Consider the following 23537-nt stretch of genomic DNA (forward strand, 5'->3'; position numbering starts at 1 on the left):
TATATGAGTTTTTCCTTTTCTCTTTTTATTTCTTTTTCTGGAGTGATGTAAATGCTCTGAGAAATGATCATGGTGATGAATACACAACTTCGTGATGATACTGTGAGCCACTGATTGCACACCAAGTATGGAATGTTCATACGTTAAGAATGTTCATGTTTGTATGTTGACTGGTGTTTGTTCTAGTTTGCTACCTGCCAGAATACAATATACCAGAAATGAAATGGCTTTTAAAAAGGGGAATTTAATCAGTTGATAGTTTACAGTTCTAAGGCCGAGATAATGTTCCAATTAAAACAAGTCTACAGAAATATCCAATCAAAGGCATCCAGGGAAAGATACCTTGATTCAAGAAGGCCGATGAAGTTCAGGGTTTCTCTCTTAAGTGGAAGGGTACATGGGGAACACAGTCAGGGTTTTGCTCTCATCTGGAAGGGGACATGGCAAACAGCGCATCATCTGCTAACTTCCTCTCCTGGCTTCCCATTTCATGAAGCTCCCCAGGGAGGCATTTTCCTTTCTCATCTTCAAAGGTCACCGGCTGGTGGACTCTGCTTCTCATGGCTATGTCGTTCTGTTCTCTCTGAATCGCTCTCATTCTCCAAAATGTTTCCTCTTTCATAGGACTCCAGAAACTAATCAAGACCCCACCCAATTGGGTAGAGACATGCCTCCACCTAATACAGCTTAACAATCACTCTTGATTAAATCCAGGGAGATGATCTAATTACAGTTGCAAACATACAATGCTGAATAGGGCTTAGAAGAAACGGCTGCCTTTACAGAATGGGATTAGGATTAAAACATGGCTTTTCTAGGGTACATACATCATTTCAAACCAGCACATTTCACCCTCTGAACCCTAAAATGACATGTTTTCCCCATATACAAAATATATTCATTCCTTAACAATATCAGAGAACCTTAAACCATTTCAGTAACATTACAAATGCAATACAAGGTTAAAACCAGCACAAAATTTGAAAGTTAGTTACAAGCATGGTCTGTCCTAAGGCAAAATTATCCTCTGGCTCTGGACCTGTGAAATTCAGAACAAGTTATTTGCTACCAACATACAAAGGAGGAACAGTCATAGAATACATATACACATTTTCATAGGGAGGAAGGAACTCAGGGGTCACCAGACTCATAATACAGTTTCGAAAACCTGCAGGGCAAGGGGGATACTGAGGAGACCACCTTTTTCTTGGCTCCACCCTCTTCAGGGATCGTGGCTACACCCAGGCTCTCTGCCATCTCTGGGGCACACATTGAATCCCTCCATGTGGTGGCAGCCAGGCTCTCCCCAACCCCCAAGAAATGTGCTCCACTCTCTCCAAGGTCTGACGCAGCATGACTCCTCCACTGCAATGAGGTGGAATGCCCATTCTCTGCCTTTGGGGCAAACTCACCCTCTCCAGGGGCATGGGTGGGGTACGTTCTCCTGGCCTGAGGCTTCTTGACTTCAGACCTCAGCCTCCATGGTTTTGCCTCTGAAGTTATTTTTCCTACAAGGTGTCCCTTCTCTGAACTGCCCAGTCCAGACTGGCAGTGGCTCTGTTTATACAGGTCCCACAGCACTGTTATTGGCTTTTATGCAGTAGACTTGGATAGTTCCCATCAGACATAAGGATTTTCCACAAATTCTTCCTGGATAGCTCCATGTCCAATCCTGGCTTTCTCTGAAATGGCTGACTGGTTTCACATTTGGCCAAATCCTCACATGGGGCACCACTCTTTGGAAGCCCAGAATTTTCCAGGACATCAATTTCTGGTTTCCTTGTACTCAAAAATTCAGTTTTCAGCTAATCTCTCTCTTGTCACATTTCACTGTAAGCTGTGAGGAGAAACCAGGCTGCACTTTCAACATTTAATTTGGAGAACTCTTCTGCTAAATATCCAAGTTCATGGCTTTTAAAATCTGCCTTCAGCCAAAGCCACTAGTCATTTTTGCTAGATTATCTGCCATTTTAAAACAAGGCTCGTCTTACTTCCAGTCTATAATAACACACGTCTCATTTCTGTCTAAGGCTTTATCAGAAGTGTCTTTAGAGTCCACATTTCTACCAACAGTCTCTTCAGAGCATTTTAGGCCTTCTCTATCAAGCTTCTCACAACTCCTCCAGATTCTTCTCCTTATCCATTTAAAAAGCCATTCCAACATGTTTGGTATTTGCAAACCACAACAGCACCCCACTCTCGGTACCAAATCTGTTCTGGTTTGCTAGCTGCAGTTTGCAAATACCAGACATGTTGGACCAGTTTTTTGGATGGATAAGGGGAAGATTTTGGAGGAACTGTGAAGAGAATGATGGAGAAGTCCTGGAGTGCTTGACAAGACTGTTGTGCAAATGGAACCACTGCCAATCTGGACAAAACGGGGACACAAAAGGGAAAAATCAGAGTTTGCAGAGTGAGAACCATGGAAGCTCAGGTCTGAAGCCAAGAAACGTTGGCCAGGAGAGCAGACCCACCCATTTACAAAGAGAGGATGAGTCTCCCCCCTCATTGCAGTAGAAGAGTTGTGCCACCTCAGGCCTTGGAAAAGGTACAGCATGCTCCTTGGGGGCAGGGGAAAGCCTGGCTGTCACCACATGGAGGGGTTGAATATGTGCCCTGGAAATGACAGAGAGCCCAGGTATGGCCCCAATGCCCGGAGAGGATGGAGCCAAGAAAAAGGTGGTCTCCTCAATGTCCCCCAAGGTTGATTCGGAAAGAGGCGGGCCACTGCATAGGCCCTTGGAAAGGGTGGGACTGCCACTTTCTGAAGCCAAAGGATAAATGACTTTCAGATTTTGAAACTGAATGGTGTTTGGATGAAAACATGTGTCCTGTGACTATCCCTCCTTTGCATACTAGCACCAGATAATTTGCTTTGAGATTCATAGGTCCACAGCCAGAAGAGAATTTGTGCCACTTTAATATCATTCAAGGTGATGCATATAGTTGCCAAGTTGACAAGAGGTGGACATGTGGTAGTTAGGTTCAGGTGTCAACTTGGCCAGGTGACGGTGCCTAGTTCTGTTGCTGTGGACATGAGCCAACCAATGGCATGTGAAGCTCATCTGTTGCTGATTACATCTGCAGTTGCCTAGGAGGTGTGCCTGCTGCAATGAACGATGTCTGATTTAACCGGCTGGTGTCTAAATGAGAGAGCTCAACATAGCACAGCCCAAGCAGCTCAGCCCAGGCCTTTGGAGATGCGGAAAGGAATCACCCTGGGGAAAGTTGCTGGAATCCATAGGGCTGGAGAGGAGGCCAGCAGAGATCACTGTTCTAGTTGGATAGCTGCCTGAATGCAACACACCAGAGGCAGCTTTCAAATGAGGTTCTTATTTGCTATCTCATGGTTTTTGATTTGCATTTTCCTAATGGCTAATGAAATTGAGCATCTTTACTTGTGCTTTTGGCCATTTGTATATCTTCTCTGGAGAAGTATCTATTCAAGTTTTTTTTTTTAATCATTTTTAAATTGGGTTGTTTCTCTTTTTGTTGACGAGTTGTAGGGTTTATTTTCTCTCACAGGTTGTCATTTCACTTTCATAATAAAGTCCTTTGATGCACAAAAGTGTTAAATTAAAAAAATAATAATAATAAAACCTAAAGGGTGTAAGCTCTTACAGTAATCACATTTATTCCTAAGCTTTATTTCTAAATCCTTGGGTGCTTTGCTCTTTATATAACCTAGTAGTTCCCTAGAACTTTAAGTATCTGTGTAACACCCAAGACTCAAAGTTAAAATTCACCAACTCTAAAAGTTAGCATTACTCCAAACTGCAACATGTAAATAATGCTGATCTAGTTAAAACTAAGATAAATGAAATACTATCTATAGTCTAAAACTATTTAACTTCCCCACCTGTGGAATTCCTCCTATTCTCTCAAGCAATAGGGCTCCCAGTTTAATAAGCCAAAGCCTTACCCCTAGGAACTTTAGCTCAGAAAGCTAAACTAATTGTTCTCACTGGAGCTCTAAAATGAGAAAAAGGAAGATGCTGTGCCTTTCTGCATGTGTCCTACATGTTCAGGTAGATAAAGCAAAGCTTTCTCCCAATTAACCACCACTAAGAGATACTCAATTTCTTAAATGCTGTGCTCTTACCAACAAAAAATAGCAGTAGGTCATTGTCCTGGCCTTCAGAAAAATAATATTAACATCTCTTAAGAAAATAACCAGACCAACACAGCAGCCAAAGCCACAGCCCACTCTAGCCCCTTTTAAACCTCATTCCTGCACCTCTTAACTCAGTACATACACCCTCTTATTCCCCACTTAAGCAGGAATGAACCTCCTAGCTAAAGTTCACTCTTAGACCTGAAAGATAATCATTTCCTTCCCTCTTCCCCAGTCTCACTTAACTGATGCCTCTCCTAAGTTCACTCACTTCTATCCTCTTACTGTTATTCAGCCCTTGCATTTTTAAACTTCTCACCAAGTTTATTTCTTCCTGAATAGAAGCCTTTCACACCAAACCAATGCTGATGCAAGGATTTTCAGCCTTCCAACCACCTCTCCTGACTCCTCCCCTCTCTACTTCAATAAGATAGCCAAAGAGTTCTATGCCCTATCAGGCAGGGCCTACACCCCCTGACAAGCCCGAAGCACCTACAGAAGTCAAACCATCATCTCTCAGCACTTCTTAAGATTAAGGGGTGAAAACTCTCTGAGGGGGGAATTTGAGGCAAGCTAGAACAAGGAAAGAGGGGAGTGAGGAACTGAAGGAACCCTTGAACAAGGATGGTTAATCAAGGTCAGCAGGTCCTATGTCCGGCACAGACACCCTGCCCAGGAGCCACTTATTTACGGGAAGCACCCAACAGCAGCCAACTCATCTTTAGCCAGTGACTCCCACCAAAGTGAGTCATCTATGTAGAAGCATAGAACCAAAGGACCCCTACTTCAGTCATCTAAGGAGAAGGATGAGACCAACAGAACCCCCCCCCCCACATGCAGTACCACCTGGCACTGCTCTGGGGAGAGGGGAGGGTAGGAGAAAGAGCCCCAAACAAGGAACAGGGAGGAGGAATAAGTAAAGCTAGTCTATAAAAACCAAATGGTCCCACAATACCTTTGTCTCTGGCCCTCCATCTTTTCTTTACTTCTGAGAGTACCACATGTTCCTTATTTCTCTGCATGTGTACTTAATAAATTTCTTACCTATTTTCTCTAAAAAGAAAAAAACTGATTGTACTACTTATTTACTTCAAAGACCACCAAAACCTCTAGAAATACTTTTCTTTCTGTATAAGAAACATCTTAAAACCATGTTTCTTAGTACTTTAAAGCTTTCTAGTTTAAAAATCTGAGTTATTCTTGCTTCTTTTTTTCAGTGGATAAACTATTTTGAATGTGTTCCACTTGACACACAGTATGAATAAACAGTCTTAAAATAAATAGTGCAATTGATCTGAAAAAAATGGTGACCTAAAATATTTATTTTGGAGAAATTCCCTTATCAAAAAGAGCAAACTTGGAGCACTTATGTCTATAAAATAACTATTCAATGTTAATAAATATTGTTATTTCTAAATCTGGTATCTGAGGGTAATAACTCATCTTGAAAAATATAAAGTTTTAAAAATATTCAGGAAATTGGAAAAAACCCAAGATATTTAAATTCATATTTTAACAAAAAATAAGGGATACTAGTTATCCTAAACTACAAACACTTCTGTTTCTTAAATTAATAAACAAAAATATATTAAGGCTTTCTCAATCTGTTGATACTGGGTCCTGGCTAATCTCTGGAGTTCAGTCCCACATAGCCAGGGAGATTTGCATCCCTGGGAGTGCGTCCCACATGGGGGTAAGGGCAGTGAGTTCACCTGCTGAGTTGGCTTAGCAAGAGAGGCCACATTTGAGTGGTAGGAAAGGTTCTCTGGGGGTGACTCTTGGGCCTAATTTTAAGTATGTTTAGCATGTTCTTTGTAGGAATAAGTTGCATAAGGGTGAACACGAGCTTGCCCCAATCTTCATGGCATTTTAATTTTAGCTTATCTTGGGATATTTTTATTTTATATTATAATATTTTAATTTTAGCTTACTTTTTAAATAGTACCTTTCTTGTGTCTTCTAATTTGAATTTTAAATCATTTTTGTAAGTATTAAAATTTCTCTTAACTATCTCACTCACTCTATTTTTTCTTGCTGTGCTGGTTTGAAAGGATGTACGTCACCTAAAAAAGCCATGTTTTAATAAAAATCCCATTCAGAATAATCCCTATTATGTTTGAAACTGTAATCAGATCATCTCCCTGGAGATGTGATTTAATCAAGAGTGGTTGTTAAACTGGATTAAGTGACGACATGTCTCCACCCATTTGGGTGGGTCTTGATAAATTTCTGGAGTCCTATAAAAGAGGAAACATTTCGGAGAATGAAGGAGATTCAGAGAGAGCAAAGAATGTTGCAGCACCACGAAGAAGAGTCCACCAGCCAGTGACCTTTGGAGATGAAGAAGGAAAATGCCTCCCAGGGAGCTTCATGAAACAGGAAGTCAGAAGAGAAAGCTAGCAGATGATGCCTTGCTCACCATGTGCCCTTCTAGCCAAGAGAGAAACTGTGACTGTGTTCGCCATTTGCCTTCTCATTTGAGAGAGAAACCCTGAACTTCATCGGCCTTCTTGAACCAAGGTATCTTTCCCTGGATGCCTTTGACTGGACATTTCTATAGACTTCTTTTAATTGGGACATTTCTTCAGCCTTAGAGATAAAAATTACCAACTTATTAAATTCCCCTTTTTAAAAGTCATTCTGTTTCTGATATATTGCATTCCAGCAGCTAGCAAACTAGAACACTTACACTTACAGAATTTAGTCATACAGAAAGATATTTCAGAAACTATTCTTTGCCCAAAGGCATTTTTTAATTTATCGGAAGGCAGTTAGGAAGATAATCTTTAATGACTATATGAGGTCTTAACCACATTCTACAATGTAACCAGAAAAGCTCTAAATAACAGGAAACTATTGAGCACATGCTACACACTGGGCATCCAGTAAAGTGTATTAAAAGGCGGTATCACATAGTGTTTACGTGCATGGATTCTAAAGCCAAACTGCTTGGGATCAAATTCTGGCTACACTGTTTACTAGTTGTGTGACTATGGACATCTCCTTAAACTCTCTGTGCCTCAGTTTTCCATCTGTAAAAGAGGATAACAGTAATATTCACCTCACATGTTGTTACAGGAATTGAATGAGTTCATGTAATTTCATAACTATTTACCCTAATTCCAAAATCTCTAAAACCTAAGTTGTATGTATGTGTGTGGGTCAAACTGATAAAAAAAATCTGACCTGAGCTTATAGTTTTCATCCTACTTAGTAGGAATAGCCATATACTTCACTGCAGAAAGGATAATGTGCCTAATTACAATATGCTAGCACAGATTCTGCTGTGATTGCTTAAAAAGAGAAAAAGGTGTATTTATATGGTACTACCTTCTAAAATCTGAAATGTGGAAGCACATCTGGCCCCAAGGGTTTTGAATGAAAACACATATACGTAAAGTATAAAAAATGTGCTTAATGTCACAGACAGCATTAGATTATTTAAAAATATGTATTTGTGCTAGCTTGTTAAATTCTTGAAAACCACTTGTAAACCACAAATTCTGGCCTGCTATCAGTGAAGAGAAGCTGATAGATGTTAGTTTATCAATCCAGCTTTCCCCCAAAGAGTCAGTGGGGAGCAGAAATAAGTATGTGTAGTCCTCTGTGTCTAGAAAGCTGCCTGGACTCACACTCTGCGGTTTGGGTTCTTCCTTCCCCCTCCCCAGAGCCATCACTTTTTACTTATCATTTGTACTCTAACACTGACCTTTTCTGTTACCTTAATTGACTAAATAGGAACACTTCTATAAAGTTAGATAGCTTAGAGAAAGGGAATTCCTGATATTCTCACAAGCAGTGGGGAGCAGAGCTCTCAATCTGGGGGGTTGTTCAGATGAAACTTAACCCCGCAAAAGATAGGCTAAGCCTACTTAAAAAAATTTTTTTTATCGTTTTTTTTTTATTGTGAAATATAATAAATATACAAAAAAACAATAAATTTCCAAGTACGTTTAACAAGCAGTTAGAGAACAGCTTTTAAAGTTTGGTATAGGATACAGTTGCATGAGTTTTCATTTTTCTTCTAGCCGTTCTTTAGGATTGGCTGGACTGGTCCTGCTTGGGAGTTGGCAGTTAGGTAGCAAGGTCCACCTGGAGCTTGTGTAAGAGTAACCTCCAGAGTAGTCTCTCAGCTCTATTTGAACTCTCTCTGCTGCTGATACTTTATTAATTACACTTCTTTTCCCCCATTTGGTCAGGATGGAATTGTTGATCCCACAATGCCAGGTCTGGATTCATCCTTGGGAGTCCTCTCCCATGTCACCAGGTAGACTTCCACCCCTGAATGTCATGTCCCACTTAGGGGCGAGGCAATGATTTCACTTGCAGAGTTGGGCTTAGAGAGACTGAGGCCATATCTGAGCAACAAAAGAGGTCCTCCAGAAGTAACTCTTAGGCATGCCTAAAGGTAGTTTAAGCTTCTATGCTACCTACATAAGCTTCACAAGAGTAAGCCTCATGATCACATAGAGAGGCTTGACATGACATACTCACTGCCCTCCCCCTCTCTACGTGGGACACGATTACCAGGGGTGTGGACCTTTCTGGCAACATGGGACAGAAATCCTAGAATGAGCTGGGACTCAGCATCAAGGGATTGATAAAACCCCTATAATGAGCTGAGACTCAGCATCAAGGGATTGAGAAAACCTTCGCGACCAAAATGGGGAAGAGCAAAATGAGACAAAATAAAGTATTAATGGCTGAGAGATTCCAAACAGACTTGAGAGGTTATCCTGGAGGTTATTCTTACACATTAAATAGATACCACCTTTTTAGTTAAGTTATAATGGAGAGGCTGGAGGGAATTGCCTAAAAATGTAAAGCGTGTGTTCCAGTAACCATGTTTCTTGAAGATAACTGTATAATGATATAGTTTTAACAATGTGACTGTGTGATTGTGAAAATCTTGTGTCCGATGCTCCTTTTATCTACCTTATTGACACATGCGTAAAACATATGGATTAAAAATAAATAATAGGGGGAACAAATGTTAAAACAAAATTAGTGGATTAAAAAGCAAAAAATAAAACAAAACAAAGCTAGCTTAAGCTAGGGATGTGTATATTTAGTTAGCATGAAATATGCAAACAAATTGGATACATTTCTTTATTATTTTACTATTTATTCTACAACGATTTTGTTATTGCTACTGTACTACAGAGGCCGCTGTGTAGTTATATAGGCATTTGTTTAGTGGAAAGGATATAAATATGTGAACTTGGGAGCTTAGATTTAAATCCCAGATGTGATATTTTAATAATTGCACGATTTGAGGACAAGTAATTTAACCCATCTGAGCTTTTTTCTTGTCTATAAAACTATCCTGTTAACGTAATAACTACCTCTCAGGTTTGTGAGGATTAACTAAGTTCTGACTGAAAATATGTGAAGAATGAATATTATATAAATCTAAAAAAAAAAAAAGACAAATTACTTATCTATATTTTCATTATAGGCTTATTCATTTATAAAAAAAACATTATTTATTGCATTAATGGCTTCAAGCAAATTATTTACTCCGTGATGAATATTCTTATTTCTTTGTATAAGGGAACTATAGTTTTCTCAAGTGTCTTAAAGCCCTTCACATATAAGCACCGAACATAAACCTCTCAGAAGATGAACTAAAATTAGTACTAAGATTAGGCTAATTTCTATTTGCAAGACTACTGACCTTAATAGAAAGTCAAGTTTTCTGAAACCTCCTTGGAATTTCATAATATTAAGAATCAAGTAGAAAGAAATTGTTTCTGTGACATTTGTATTACATGAACAATTTTAAAACTTAAATGCAAAACATAATACATTTTCCTACCCAGGTCTGTCACTTGTCGATCAAATGGGCATCGGATTGCTCGTCCATGAAGAGGCAGCCGGGTGAGACAGTCATGACAAACTGTGTGGCCACAAAGCAGAAGGCGAGGGACTTTGTCTCCTTGTAAAGAAAAGACATCTTCACAAACTCCACACTCCAGCACCTGAAATTTGGAAAGGGAATATGTACTCTTTAAACAATTTTAAAGCCAGAAGTACAATCAATTTTGATAGTCAAATTATTCCTTCATAAGAAAAAAACAAGTCTACACTATAAAGCCTTAAATCACTTTTCAGTCATTCTATTTGACAAAACAGAATGGTAGTGAAATCTCTTTGAAAGACTAAGACTAATATAATACTATAAGTTAATGTTATCTCTATCTTTTGAAAATGACGGACTTTATTCTTTACGTTTGAACATGTAGCACCACTATATAATTCAACCAAAACTGGGTTCTTGAGCAATTTCCCTGTAATTATCTAATCCCCAGTAAGCCATCATTAATATGATCTTCATAAAATAATTTGAAATTTGTGCTGGGAGGAAATTTTACCCTAGTACATGATAAAGACCTTAGGAAAAGACTACAAGTAATTTTCAATTATTTTCTGGTATTCATTTAAATCATATAATGCAATGAAAAGAAAGCAATTAGTTTAGGCTTAAATTTCAATCCACGTCCTTTATTAATAAAATATGGCACTGGGGTAGAAAATATTTTGTCTTAGTAGTTCCAATTTCAGGTAAATGACTTGCCTATAGCCATATAGTTGAAGAAAGGTTATAAGAATTGACATGTTCTGATTTCCAGGCCTATGGATTCATATTTTACACTCAACAAATTTATTATGGCAATGTAGTAATTTTGGCATTTTTTATTTCTAAATATATCTGAAGAGTTTCACAATTTTAATTAATTTTTAGAATATTCAAACCATACCAATCAATCCTATTCCCAATTCTGCTGATCAGGCCCCTATCCTATTACTTTATTGCCAAGTCCTTTAGAACCTATGCTCTAATTTTATCAAACAGCTTTTAGTTCCCAGAACATGGCAAACTGTTTCATGCCTCTTTCTTTATGCTAAATCTCAGAAATGCTACACAGACATTTTCCTAGTGGATTCTTTTTTACTTTTAATAAGCCAGCCAACTCCTAAATAACTTTGTATCTCAGGTGTACCCACAGCTCAGCCCAACTAAAAATAATCACTCTTTTCTTTGGGTCCTCATGTACTATGGATCACTACAATATTTCAAACAGTTTAGTGCCATTATATTGGCTTTACAGCCTGTCCTTCTCTGCTCAACCAGACAGCCCTCAGAAACAGGGTCTCTGAAATACAAATACAAAAGTACCTAGTATGTGCCCACATAAATAAAGTCTTCTAATAAATAAAAATTTAAAAACAATTTGGCTAGAACCACCTCTATGCACCCCAACACACATACAAGCAAAGTAAAAAAAAAGAATATCCTGACTAAATCCATTAACATTTTAAACTTAACTCTACAATTAACTTGGCCTTACTCTTTGAAATCAATCATCCTTCATTGTAAATTGACAATTCATGGTTGCCTGGCATCTCAGTATGGGTCAAAAAAGTCTAAATACCAACACATAGTTCACAGAAAAGGAAATGAAAATACTCTTTAAATATATGAAAGACATTCAATAAGAAAAATGGAAGTTAAAACTACACCAAGATATCTTTTTTCAGGTTAGATCAAAAAGGCTGATAACACGTTGTGTTGGTGAAAGTGCGGGAAGCAGACACTCATACACTGCTGGTTGCTATGAAATATTCATTCATTGATGCAGTCTCTATTGAAGGCAATTTGGCTATATATATATATCAGAAGTTTAAATAATTCAGTAATTTCAATTCCAGGAATTTAACTGCAAATACATCTTGCCTGTGACAAGGCCTCTATACGAGGTTATTCCCCATAACATTTTTTTTTTTTTTTCACACGGGCAGGCACCAGAAAGTGAACCCGGTCTCTTGCATGGCGGGCAAGAACTCTGCCAGTGAACCACCTCGGCCTGCCCTCCTTATAACAGTTTTGTATTAGCAAAAGAATAGAAACAACTTAAATACACATGGATATAACTATGCAGTCTAATGAGGAAGAGTTAGATGTTCTTTATGTACATGTACAGAACGATTTCCACATGAATAAAGCAAAGTAAAAATCCGTATACAGAATATATTTAATTTGTGTAAGGTGCAGGAGAGAGAGCATAAATACTTAAGTCTTTCTAGAAGAATACATAGAAAAGTTTGGCTCCATATGAGGAAGGGATATGAGTAGCTGGGGAAGGGCTACCCATAAAATTATACATATTATACATATACACTTCAATTTATCTTACATTTAAAAAAAAGAGGACAAAAAGTTTACTTAAACATCTATCTATTCCCACTCAAACTGAATTAAATACAGGAAAGATATTCACAATAGAACTAGGTATTATGAAATAAAAGTAACAAGTTTTATAAATATTTTCATTTATTGTGATATAAATCAAACTGATCTATGACAATAGACTACAAAGAAATAAATAAAAATTTTACTTAGTTCATTTATACTTAACTAATATCTTACATATCTGACCTCATCAATAAACAAGATAAAAAAAATTATGTTGCTACCATAATTTTTTCAAAAAACATGAATAAAATTCCATTACTTAGAAAACCAAACACAGGTCCAAAAACAAGATTACTAGACTATTTGTATCAATTTGATAAATAGCAGAGCAAGAAATCCTTTCTTCAGTATTTATAAATAGGAATTATGGCTAACAGCATAAGAAATTAGGTCCTAGATATAAAAAAAAATCTACTAATTTTATAAATCAATAAACTTCACGAACATGCTAAAGAGGGCTATCAACAGGTAAATAAAATTTTCATAAACCAGACCAGACTTTAAAAGTACTAAGAAGGTTGTTGTTCAGATGTGTCCTCTCTCTCCAAGCCAATCCAGCAGGTGAACTCACTGTCCACCCCCCTACACAGGACATGATTCCCAGGGATGTAAATCTCCTGGCAACGTGGGACATGACTCCAGGGATACACCAGGACCCAGCATTATGGGATTGAGAAAGTCTTCTTGATCAAAAGGGAAAAGACAAAGAAAAGTTTCAGTGGCTGAGAGATTTCAAAAAGAGTCAAGAGTTTATCAAGTTTATCCTGCATTATATAGATATCTCTTTTAAATTTATGATGTATTGGAGTGGCTAGATAGAAGTACCTGAAACTGCTGAACTGCGTTCCAGTTGCTTTAATTCTTGAAGACGACTGTATAACTATATAGCTTTTACAATGTGACCATGTGATTATGAAAACCTTGTGTCTGATGCTCCTTTTAACCAGGATATGGACAGATGAATTTAAAAAATAAGAAAATAAGGAAATAAATAAATAACATGGGGGATAAAGGGTAAAAAAATTGGGGTAGATTGAAATACCAATGGTCAGTAAGAGGGAGAGGTAAGGGGTATGAGATGCATACGTTTTTTCCTTTTTCTTTTTATTTCTTTTTCTGGAGAAATGCAAAAGTTCTAAAAATGATCATGGTAATGAATAAGGAACTATGTGATGATATTGTGAGCCAATGATTGTGTACTATGGATGGACTGTATACGTGTGAAGATTTCTCAGTACAAATATCTTAAAAAATAAATAAAAAGTACTAAGAAGGATCATTAATCAAAATAAACTTTCTGGGATTTCTTTTTAATGTAAATTATTTAATTTTAATGTCTTTGTTTTAACTCTATCATTGTCAACTTGTTCATTAAGCAAGAAACCATATTAAATATAAGAGAAAAATCATAAAAGTCTTGGAAAAAACATAAGGGAAAGCTTTCATGACCTTGGATTTGGGAACAATTTCTTAGACGTGACATCAAAAATATGAACAACAACAACGAAATAAACTGAATTTCATCAAAATTAAAACATTTGTACATTAACACATTATCAAGAAATTAAAATGAACCTGTAGACTGGGAGAAAATAATTGCCAATCACATATCTGCTGCTACAACTCAACAACAAAAAGACAACCAACCCAATCAAAATATGAACAAAGGACGTAAACAGATATTTCTCCAAAGAAGATATATAAAAGGACAAGTAGCACATAAAAGGATGCTCAACATCATTAGTCACCAGTGAAAAGAAAATCAAAACCACAACTACTTCACACAAACTAGGATGTTTATTACTTGAAGAGAAAATAAAAATTGGTGAGGATATGGCGAAATTAGAATACTTATACATTGTTGGTAGGACTTTAAAATAGTGTACTCTCTGCGGCCAAGACTGGGGGTTCCTCAAAAAGTTAAACATAAAATTAACATTATAACCCAGCAATTCCAGTCCAATGGATACCCCAAAACAACTTACAGAAGGACTCAAAATTGAAATCAGAGACCACAACCGCATTATTTACAATCGCCAAGAAGTGGAAACAACCCCAGGGTCCATCGACAGATGAGTGGGTAAACATGACATATAAGTACAACAAACTATTGTTCAACCATATAACGGAATGAAATTCTACATGTATTTGCTACAACCTGGATAAACCTTGAAAGTATTATGTTGAGTGAAACAAGCAGACACAAGGAGCAAAGATAGAATTCCATTTACATGCAATATCTTGAATAAGCAAATTCATAGAGACAGAAAGTAGATCAAAGGTTGCTGGGGCTAAGGAAAGAAAGAATGTGTAAAACGTTTCTGTTTGGAGTGGGAGAAAAGTTTGGGTAATGAATGAATGCGATGGTAGCACATGAATTTAATTAATACTAGTACAGTATAACTTAAAAATGGCTAAAATGGGAACTTCTGTGTTATATATACTATCACAATAAAAAAAAGACTAAAAAAAGCCATGTTATATATTATTAGTATTTTACGCTTGACCTTTAATGTATTAATGTATTAAGTATTAATGAATACTTCTTACATTCATCTATGAAAATGATAAAAAGATTTTTAAATTCATAGCACCATATTTGTTTAGGAATTGTGGCATGACCATCTTGCCAAAAAGGTCTACTTCGTGCATGGGACCAATATATTTTACATTTAAAGAACAAAATGAATAAAATAAGACTCTAAGAAATTCAATTTGTGCTATAACAAACTGGAGTTATATCAGACTATAGTATACTTTTGATATTATAACAGGATAACAAAAATAGAGCAATGATACCCATTTCAGTTATAGTATAAAATTTCTTAAAGTTGATTCTCAAAATAATCTGCAGGTATGCCCTCAGAAAAAGCACAATAAATAAAATCTCAACCATACAATATGCCTAGTAATAATATCTACATCTCGGTTATGCTGTGTACCTTCAGAATAACTTCATTAGTATATAACAGTTACATAAATCATCAACTACTAAAACTGATTAATGCTAAACTGTGGCCAGAAATGCATCATTTACTGTCATAAAAAAAACATTAGGTGAAAAATCACAGGTATCATTCAAGACCTTAAAATAACTTCAGATATTATCTGGCCCAGTGGTTCTCAACCCTGGTTGCAATTACAATCTCCTCAGCGGGTTTTAAAAAGATGCTAATAACAAATGAATCAGCATTGGGGAAGGAGGATTGCATCTGCAGCTGTTAAAAACTCTTCCGTGATTCTAATACGCAGCCAGGGATGAGAAATACCAATTCCTTAGATTTCAGGTGATCCTGAAGGTCTCTCTAACAGCCACTGAAATCAAGTCTTCAATTCCATATATAGATAGATAGATACATGCCAAGAGGAAAAATGAGTCCCACGTATTTCAGGCGGATTTTTAACAAAGGCATTTTGGACTACTTACATACACACCGTAATTCACAAACACTAGCGTTAAGGCCGTGCAACGCTGCAACTGGAGACTCCTTAAGCGCGGACGGACGGCACTACCAAGTGCGGAGGAGGCAGTTCAACCAAGAATAGACACCGCAGTACAGAACCAGTGCAGCGGGGAGACGTGCACACTTCAGAAGCCGCCAACCCTGGCTCTACCGCACACTGCCACCTACCCCAAATCAAATCCTCATCTGTAAAACGGGGATCAACATCGGCCTCACAGATATTAACGACCGAAAGCACCTAACACTACCTCACAATATCCCAATTTAATAAACAATAAGCGAACTAATGCCTGTTACGGTAAGCCAAAACCCGGGCACAGGCAGCTCGGGTCACTCCCACAATCTCCTTTTCAGAAACGTCCCCGCTGGCGACGTCCAGCACAGGGCCGGTCCGAGCAGGAGACCAGACAATCTCGGGCCAGCGGACCTCGGGTCGCGAAGAGCAGCGCACGGCTCGGCACGCCCGGGGGGCGCAGAGGCCCCGCACCCTTCCCTTCCACGCCTGGGCCAGGCTTTCGGGACGAGCCCCGAGAAACGGAGGCCGACGGTGGACAGAGCACGCCAGGTCCCTCACCTTCACCACGGCCGTCCCTCGGCTGCCCTGCCGGCCGCTGTCTAGACCTGCGCCGGGCTTGTTTACAACCAGGGCAGCCATCCTGGGCGCAGCGGAGCGGCAGAAGCAGCCTTCACGGGCTTCAACGCGGCGGCGAAGGCGAGCCACCTACCCAGACGCCTCGGCGACCGCGGCCGGCGTGGGGCGCGGGACGACGCTGCGCGCGCCCGGCCGGCGGCCGCGGACCGGTTCTCCGCGCGCCGCGTTTTGTTCGCTCTGTTTTTATTGTTTGACTGGTATTAAGGAATGTGCACCTGCTAGGGGAAAGAAAGTCAAGAAAAAAGGATGGGATAAGACAGAAGTAAAATCTGTGAGTGAAACTTGCGCTTTTGTAAAGAAGTCTCGTCCCCACTGCCAGACCGGGCGCAGGAACTACATTCCCCTAAATGCAATGCGGCATTATAAGAACTACAAATCCCAGCATGCCGCGCCTCGCTGCTTACTCGCTGGGGAGGGCATCTGGGCGGCGGTGTATGGTTACCTGGAAGTGGTTTGATATGCGGTTGTAGCCTGAATATGGAGAAGTATTTCATGTATAGATATCTAAGAGACAGGGATTACCTTTGGTGAAAAGAAGCTGTTGGAGCCCTAAAGAACGGGGTAGAGGGAGAATTTAAGGCACCGCTGGCTGAGAAGCTGTTAGAAGTGTTTGACGCGCGGGCTTCCCGAGCGCGCGCTTCCGTGTTTTCTTCTGGGCCGGGCTGAACCTCTGCGGCCCCCGTAGGCGGTGGTACCGGTCAAGATGGAGGTGAATCCCCCCAAACAGGAGCACCTGCTGGCGTTGAAGGGTAAAGTATTGCTAACTTGACGCCCCTTATTCTATTTTTGTTTGTTTGTTTCCTTTTTCTCACTGATTCTTGAAGCCTTTGACATGTAGACTTGGCGTCTGAGGTGTAGTCCTCGCCTTTCTTAAAACGGCGTCAGGGCTGTGCCTCCTGCTCTGCGCCAAGGGACCGAGCGGGAGGAAGCGATTTCGCTTCTTCGCTTTTTAGGCTTGAGAGCCGCCCTCTAGAATGGAATGACACCTCGTACATTACCCTCTCTGATCATGCCCGTGCGATCATCAAGCAGAATTTAACCGCAGAACCTGCTGTATGGACTCTGTTTGGTGATTTCCCCCTTGAACGAGGGTGATTTACAGCGTGCATCCAAAGTGCTTTTCATAGTCTCAGGTCTCTTCGTGTGGCACTGACAGAGTTACCGGGCTGCAGCTTCTTCTGTAAAATTAGTGTAGTATTATGACAACAGTGCCAAGGATTTAGAAATACACAGTATTACACCATATAGCTGAGGTTTGTTAAAACTTACTTTATTTCAAAGCATTATGTATAGGGGAAATAGGTCCAAGATCTCATGTCAATTTTCTATTTTTGTACACCTAAAAACAATTTTTGAGTAAGTTTAACGATTTAATTAGGTCATTATTTAAGAGAAAAAACAGCAGGAATTTAAGGTTTTCCTGGAATTCCTATTGGTTTCTGAAGACCTTTTATTTGAAGTGTTTCCGGCCTTAATTCATGTTTTTTACTATCACAAATGCACTTTTTATTTTTAAGATGCTCTAATATGTGGATACATTTTTGGATTGAGCTACACAAGTGCTCAATGGGCATTTTAATTCATTTGACTTGTACTTATCTTCCTTATGGCATCCATTTTGAGGGATCATAACAGGCATTCCCCTGTTATGCTGCAGTCAACAAACATTCCAGAAGCTCACCAGTTCCATTGGTAACATAGGGAGTTAATGGAACCCTCTAACTGTTGAAGTAAGGAAGCTCTGCAATGGTAAATAACATAGTGATGTAACCTGTAAGCTTAGCCTGAGCAAATGATATGGACTGGAATGGGATATAGGTGGAGAAAAGGGAAAAGAGAAAAAGGAACCAATTGTCGTGTTCTTTATCTCTTAATCTCACAAATCATATGCTGAGTATCTTTATCAAGATCACAAAGCTGCTAAGTGACTGAGCCAGTATTTCAACACAAGGTGGGTTCCCAGTTTCCAAGATACTGTGTTGCCTCCTAAATTAAGAAATAGTATTTTCAGAGATTATTGCCTTACCCATTACTTGGATGCAACACTGAAACAAGCCTATTAGCTTTTGAGTGGATTTTATAAAAATTAGGAGCTGTTAAATACAGTTGAAATTCACCAATATAGAGGCTAACTGCCATTGGGAACTTTTAGGTTTCTGTTATTCTTGTATTTTCCAGAACAGGAAATATCTGGAAAAGAGTATTCAAGCAGCCTAGAAAGATGAGTGCTTTGAAATTCACTGATAGTTTCAGCTTTATCAAAGCTCTTTGGTGCCATTCTTTTCTATTGTCCTAGTTAATAACGAATTTTCACAAGATTAATTTTACTGATGTTGAATGCAAATACATTTGTCGTTTGACTTTGCATTCTTATATTTTAATACGAAAAATATTAAGACAATATATTGTTAATCTAGATATTTAAAAGGAACTCTCACAACTTCAGGTGTTCTTGGATGACAACACTGAATAAGTTGAGACAACAGTGAAGGAATCCTCAATGCCATACCTACCATGAGAAATCATAAGGAAGGGGCAAGAAAAAGATGACAGTATTTATTAATTCTTGAGAGTATATGCTGCCCTATGTTTAGATCCATATAAAAAATTGTGATTAAGAATCAGTCAGTTGTGAATTTGAAAATTGTCAGATATGTTGGTCAGTGGACATTAGCAGCAGGTGAAAAGAATCATTATTAGACTTATCTGACTCTTGAGAATGAAACAGTGGTCAGATGAGTATTGTAACATCATGACAGGGATCCCCACCCATGGGTTCTCTAGCAGTAGGAGAACCCTGGTCAAGTAGTTCTCTAATGTCTTTTGAGGAGAAGGGATTCAGCTCTTGATTTTTTTCTGTAATAGTTAAGATATGAAAGAGCCTGCATTTTGATTCTTGCAGTTTTGGGCCTGGTCAGATAGCCTAATTTGCAGACCCTGGAAGGCTTCGTTCTTGAGTCTGTATACTACATACTGGAACCTATTATCAATGATTTAATTTAGGGCAACTTGAAAACTTCTGTGTTCTAACAGAAAAAAATAAGAATCTAGACTTTTTGTACAATTTACTATGCAAATTGGAATTCAGGAATCATGGTACTAGGGTCTTGATACTGCTTAAGGTGCCCCAGATATACAGAGGATACTTTTTCACAAAGTCAGTTCCTACGCTGATTAAAATGCACTGTTAAAGCATATCTATGTGTTTTTAGTTTGCTACTGAGAAGTGTTCCACTGTATTTATTTAGTGGAATTCATTTCATTTTAAAGTGTAAAATAATCAATTTTCTTGCAGTTAGATTAGAAATTAGTGCTTTTATTGTCCTCAATTCAAATGTCTTAAGTTTTTAAGTATTATAACGTTTTCATTAGTTATAATAGGCTTAAGACTATTATTATTTACTATATGAATATGGATATTTCCACATCTTTTATATCTCTTGAGTTAAAAGTTTGCTGTCATTTTTAAGCTGGAAGTGATCTTACAGGACATCTAATTCAGATCCCCTGTTTTGGTGAGAGAGGTAGTTTTCTTTTTAAGTTTCTGGGTTACCAGTAGTTGCTATGGTGAAATATCATATTATGGTTGAATTTTGATTTTCCTTTTTTCCCTGCGTTTCTGTGGACAAACTACCCCTACCATATCTTATTCTTTGCAATACTTCCACTTTAGGTCCTGTTTCCTTGATTTGGAAAGAGAAACAGCCTTGTAATCATAAATTACATACTAGATCTGAGGAACTCAGCTAAGAAATTATCTCTTCATTGAGAGTAACGGATTACTGTAGAATGACCGCAGAAGTAATATTACATTATCGACCATATGAGAGTGACCCCACAAAACTGCCAAAAATTGCAGAAAAAGCAATTCAAGACTTCCCTACTCGTCCGCTATCAAGATTTATTCCTTGGTTTCCACATGATGGGTCCAAACTTCCACTCAAACCTAAAAGATCACCACCTGTGATTTCTAGAGATGCAGCTAAAGATGTGAAACTGTACTTAACCGTTTCAGAACGTGATGTTAAATCACAAAGTTATGATTGTACAGTAGATCTATTGGAGTTTCAACCTAATTTGAAAAAAAAGAAGCACTTGATCCGGTCTTACACGCTGAATGAACAGACTAATTTTGGAAATAGGAATACACAATCAGAAAAAGGAAAACAGCACTTGAAGAGGTCTTGGAGTGTTTCAATTCCCAGCAGTAGTTGTACCGAACACATTTTCCCTTTATCTAAAAAATTGCAAGATAGTTTAAAGGCACTAAATTTGCACACTCTTTATAGAGGAAGATGGACAATAGAACACACAATTTGTAACAGCCAAACTCTGGAAGACGTTTGGGCAGAACTCAATCGAATTATAAGGCACAGTGAACTACCATCTTGTAATGCAACAATTCAGAGACATTTAGGCCAAATATGGGTTTTCTGTGATGTTATGTACTGTGAATATGTGGGAAATCTTCTTAAAAGAAGATTAGCTCTTACTGGAAAAATGAATTTATTTGTACATAAATATGGTGTTATTTTTAGTATGTAATGAATTTCACTGATTGTCAAAAAGAATATCATGATGAACTGAAACAGTGAGATGAATAAATGTTTTATGGGTTTTTAAAATTATACTTAACCTTTTGCTAATATAGCCTGTTTACTCTTAACATTGTGGAAAAATAATTGTGTGGTATTATGTGTACAGTCTGTATCCCAAAAATGAATGTGTATCAGGCAAATTCTAGCCTTGTCACTAACTCAAGAACTTTCTGGGTCTTACTTATTAGCAGCCTTCTTTTAAATTAATTGTAATAAATTATTGTTTAAAGTGAATTTGAAGGTAAGATGTTTGTATTCCTTTTGTTGTTACTTTCTAGTGATTGAATTAGATATTCCTGTAAATTAAGATAAATAGGTTAGAGTTTGGTGAATCCTCCGAATCTAATTTTATTGAAATTTTTCTCTTTATTCATCTGAAGTGAATGATTTTTTTCCAGTAAAACGGAAAACAGTTCTTATAATTTAAAATCTTTTGGGAATATTACTCAGGTTGCAATAATATACCCCAAAGTGGGAGACCAGCCCAGATTCTTGTGGATGTTTCTACATGTAAATAATTAAAAGCGCTTAATGTGTTTTGAAACAAAGGTGCAAGAAATATAATGTATCTTTAAAGCTATAGTTTGTTTTGAAGGAAAGTGTCAAATGTGGACTAAAGATCAACTTATCTTTATTCTAATACAGGTAATTTGGTCTTCATGGCTGTTAATGCAGATTATTAATTGGTTGAATCTTGAAATGATTGTAGAATTCATCCCTGTTTCCCTTAAGCAAAATGTTATGAATTGGGGGTCCACATCACCTCATAAAAATGCCTAGTGATTATGAAATAAAGTAGTTTTGTGAAAGTGTTTAAATGTGTATCTGCTTAATAAATTGAAGTGCCTACCATTTTTCAGGTATAAGGATATAGTAAAGAAAGAGACAAACATGGACTCTGCCCTCTTGGAGCTTACATGTAATTATTACTATTAAGCAACCAAACCAACTCCCTAAGAAAAACATCAGTAAGACCATTTCAAAGAGTTTTTTGACATGTATGCCTTGTAGCACAGTGGCTGGCGTTGTAGGAACTTGATGATATATGGTAAATGTGCCTTTTAGAGGGATATTTCACAGACTGCACTGATTGGTGTAGCTTAAAATATGAGGAGCTCACTAATTGTTAACTGAAGAATTAATCTTTACTTGGAAAGTTTCTCTGTAACAAAACAGTGTTTTGTTTTTAATTGCTTCTGGTACACTTTTACTGTTTCTCAAATGAGACACTTCTCTACCTGACAGTTGTGTGCATGAATGCAAAAGTATTTGAACAACAACAACAAAAAAAAAAAAAAAAAAAAACACTGGAGGGAGAGACCATTTTCAAGGCAACTTCTTCAATAATTCCTTCCTTTTCCACTTCACTAATCTTGATTTTTGACCATGATTTCCAGGGAAACCTCAAGAAGTTCATTAGTATTGTCAGTAAGCTTGCAAATAAGAATTGGTTGATATTATTTGGCAGTCAAAAATAGTGGGGTTTTTTTAACTTTTTTTATTGTATAATATAATACAAAGCAAAGAAAGAATAAATAGTTTTCAAAAACATTCTTCAACAAGTAGTTACAAGACAGATCCCAGAGTTTGTCATGGGCTACCATACCATCATCTCAGATTTTTCCTTCTAGCTGCTCCAGAACATTGGAAGCTGGAAGGAATATATATATATATTTTTTTTTACCATCACTTTTTTTTTCTTTTTTTTGAAAAATAACATATATACAAAAAAGCAATAAATTTCAAAGCACAGCACAACAATTGGTTGTAGAACAGATTTCAGAGTTTGATATGGGTTAGAATTCCACGATTTTAGGTTTTTACTTCTAGTTGCTCTAAGATACTAGAGACTAAAGGAAATATCAATATGATGATTCAGCAGTCACACTCGTTTGTAAAACCATACCTTCTCTGTATAATTCCACCATAAACTTTGCTCTTTCTCCTACTCTTTAAGGGTATTTGGGCAATGCCCATTCTAACTTTTTCATGTTAGAACTGTCACTAATAAGGGATAGGGAGATGGAACTAGCTGATGTTCTAGAAAGACTGGCCCCTCTGGGTTTCAGGGCATATCTGGTCCAGGGGCCCATCTGAAGGTTGTAGGTTTTAGAAAGTTACCCTTTAGTGCATGGATCCTTTTTAGAATCTTATATAATGCTGCAGGTGTTCTTTAGGATTGACTAGAATGGTTTTGGTTGGGGTTTGGCAAGTTATGATAGCAATGTCTGACAAGTTCGCATAAGAGCAACCTCCGGAGTAGCCTCTAGACTCTATTTGAACCCTCAGCCACTAATACTTATTTGTTACACTTATTTTCCCCCTTTTGAACAGGATGGCATTGTTTATCCCACCATGCCAGGGCTGTACTCATCCCTCGGAGTCATTTCCCATGTAGCCAGGGACTCTTTCACACCTGTGGGAGGTCATGTCCCACGTAGGGGGGATGGTC

At 37.9% G+C, this 23537-nt stretch overlaps 3 protein-coding genes across 7 annotated transcripts in view; 2 read left to right on the top strand and 1 right to left on the bottom strand.

The window, feature by feature from the left end:
- The window catches only part of TRIM23 (tripartite motif containing 23), a 62582-nt gene extending 46016 nt beyond the window's left edge, over positions 1 to 16566 (bottom strand). For both annotated transcript variants that reach the window (XM_077117309.1, XM_077117308.1), the window contains exons 1-2: positions 16410 to 16566; positions 9933 to 10095 (exon numbers count right to left, since the gene is read on the bottom strand). In XM_077117309.1, coding sequence (XP_076973424.1) covers positions 9933 to 10095; positions 16410 to 16490 — 244 coding nt within the window. In that variant the 5' untranslated portion in view covers positions 16491 to 16566. The remainder of the gene's footprint in view (positions 1 to 9932; positions 10096 to 16409) is intronic.
- A 554-nt stretch (positions 16567 to 17120) lies between these two features.
- TRAPPC13 (trafficking protein particle complex subunit 13) overlaps positions 17121 to 23537 on the top strand; it is a 57446-nt gene continuing 51029 nt past the window's right edge. For all 4 annotated transcript variants that reach the window (XM_077117330.1, XM_077117331.1, XM_077117328.1 and 1 more), the window contains exon 1: positions 17121 to 17236. In XM_077117330.1, coding sequence (XP_076973445.1) covers positions 17191 to 17236 — 46 coding nt within the window. In that variant the 5' untranslated portion in view covers positions 17121 to 17190. The remainder of the gene's footprint in view (positions 17237 to 23537) is intronic.
- Positions 17132 to 21905, top strand: SHLD3 (shieldin complex subunit 3). Its single transcript, XM_077117348.1, has 2 exons — positions 17132 to 17236; positions 20161 to 21905. The coding sequence occupies exon 2, from the start codon at positions 20277 to 20279 to the stop codon at positions 21030 to 21032; it is 756 nt and encodes a 251-aa protein (XP_076973463.1). The 5' UTR covers positions 17132 to 17236; positions 20161 to 20276; the 3' UTR covers positions 21033 to 21905.

The sequence above is a fragment of the Tamandua tetradactyla genome, chromosome 9 (assembly GCF_023851605.1).
Source record: "Tamandua tetradactyla isolate mTamTet1 chromosome 9, mTamTet1.pri, whole genome shotgun sequence".
In the NCBI taxonomy this organism is placed as follows: domain Eukaryota; kingdom Metazoa; phylum Chordata; class Mammalia; order Pilosa; family Myrmecophagidae; genus Tamandua; species Tamandua tetradactyla.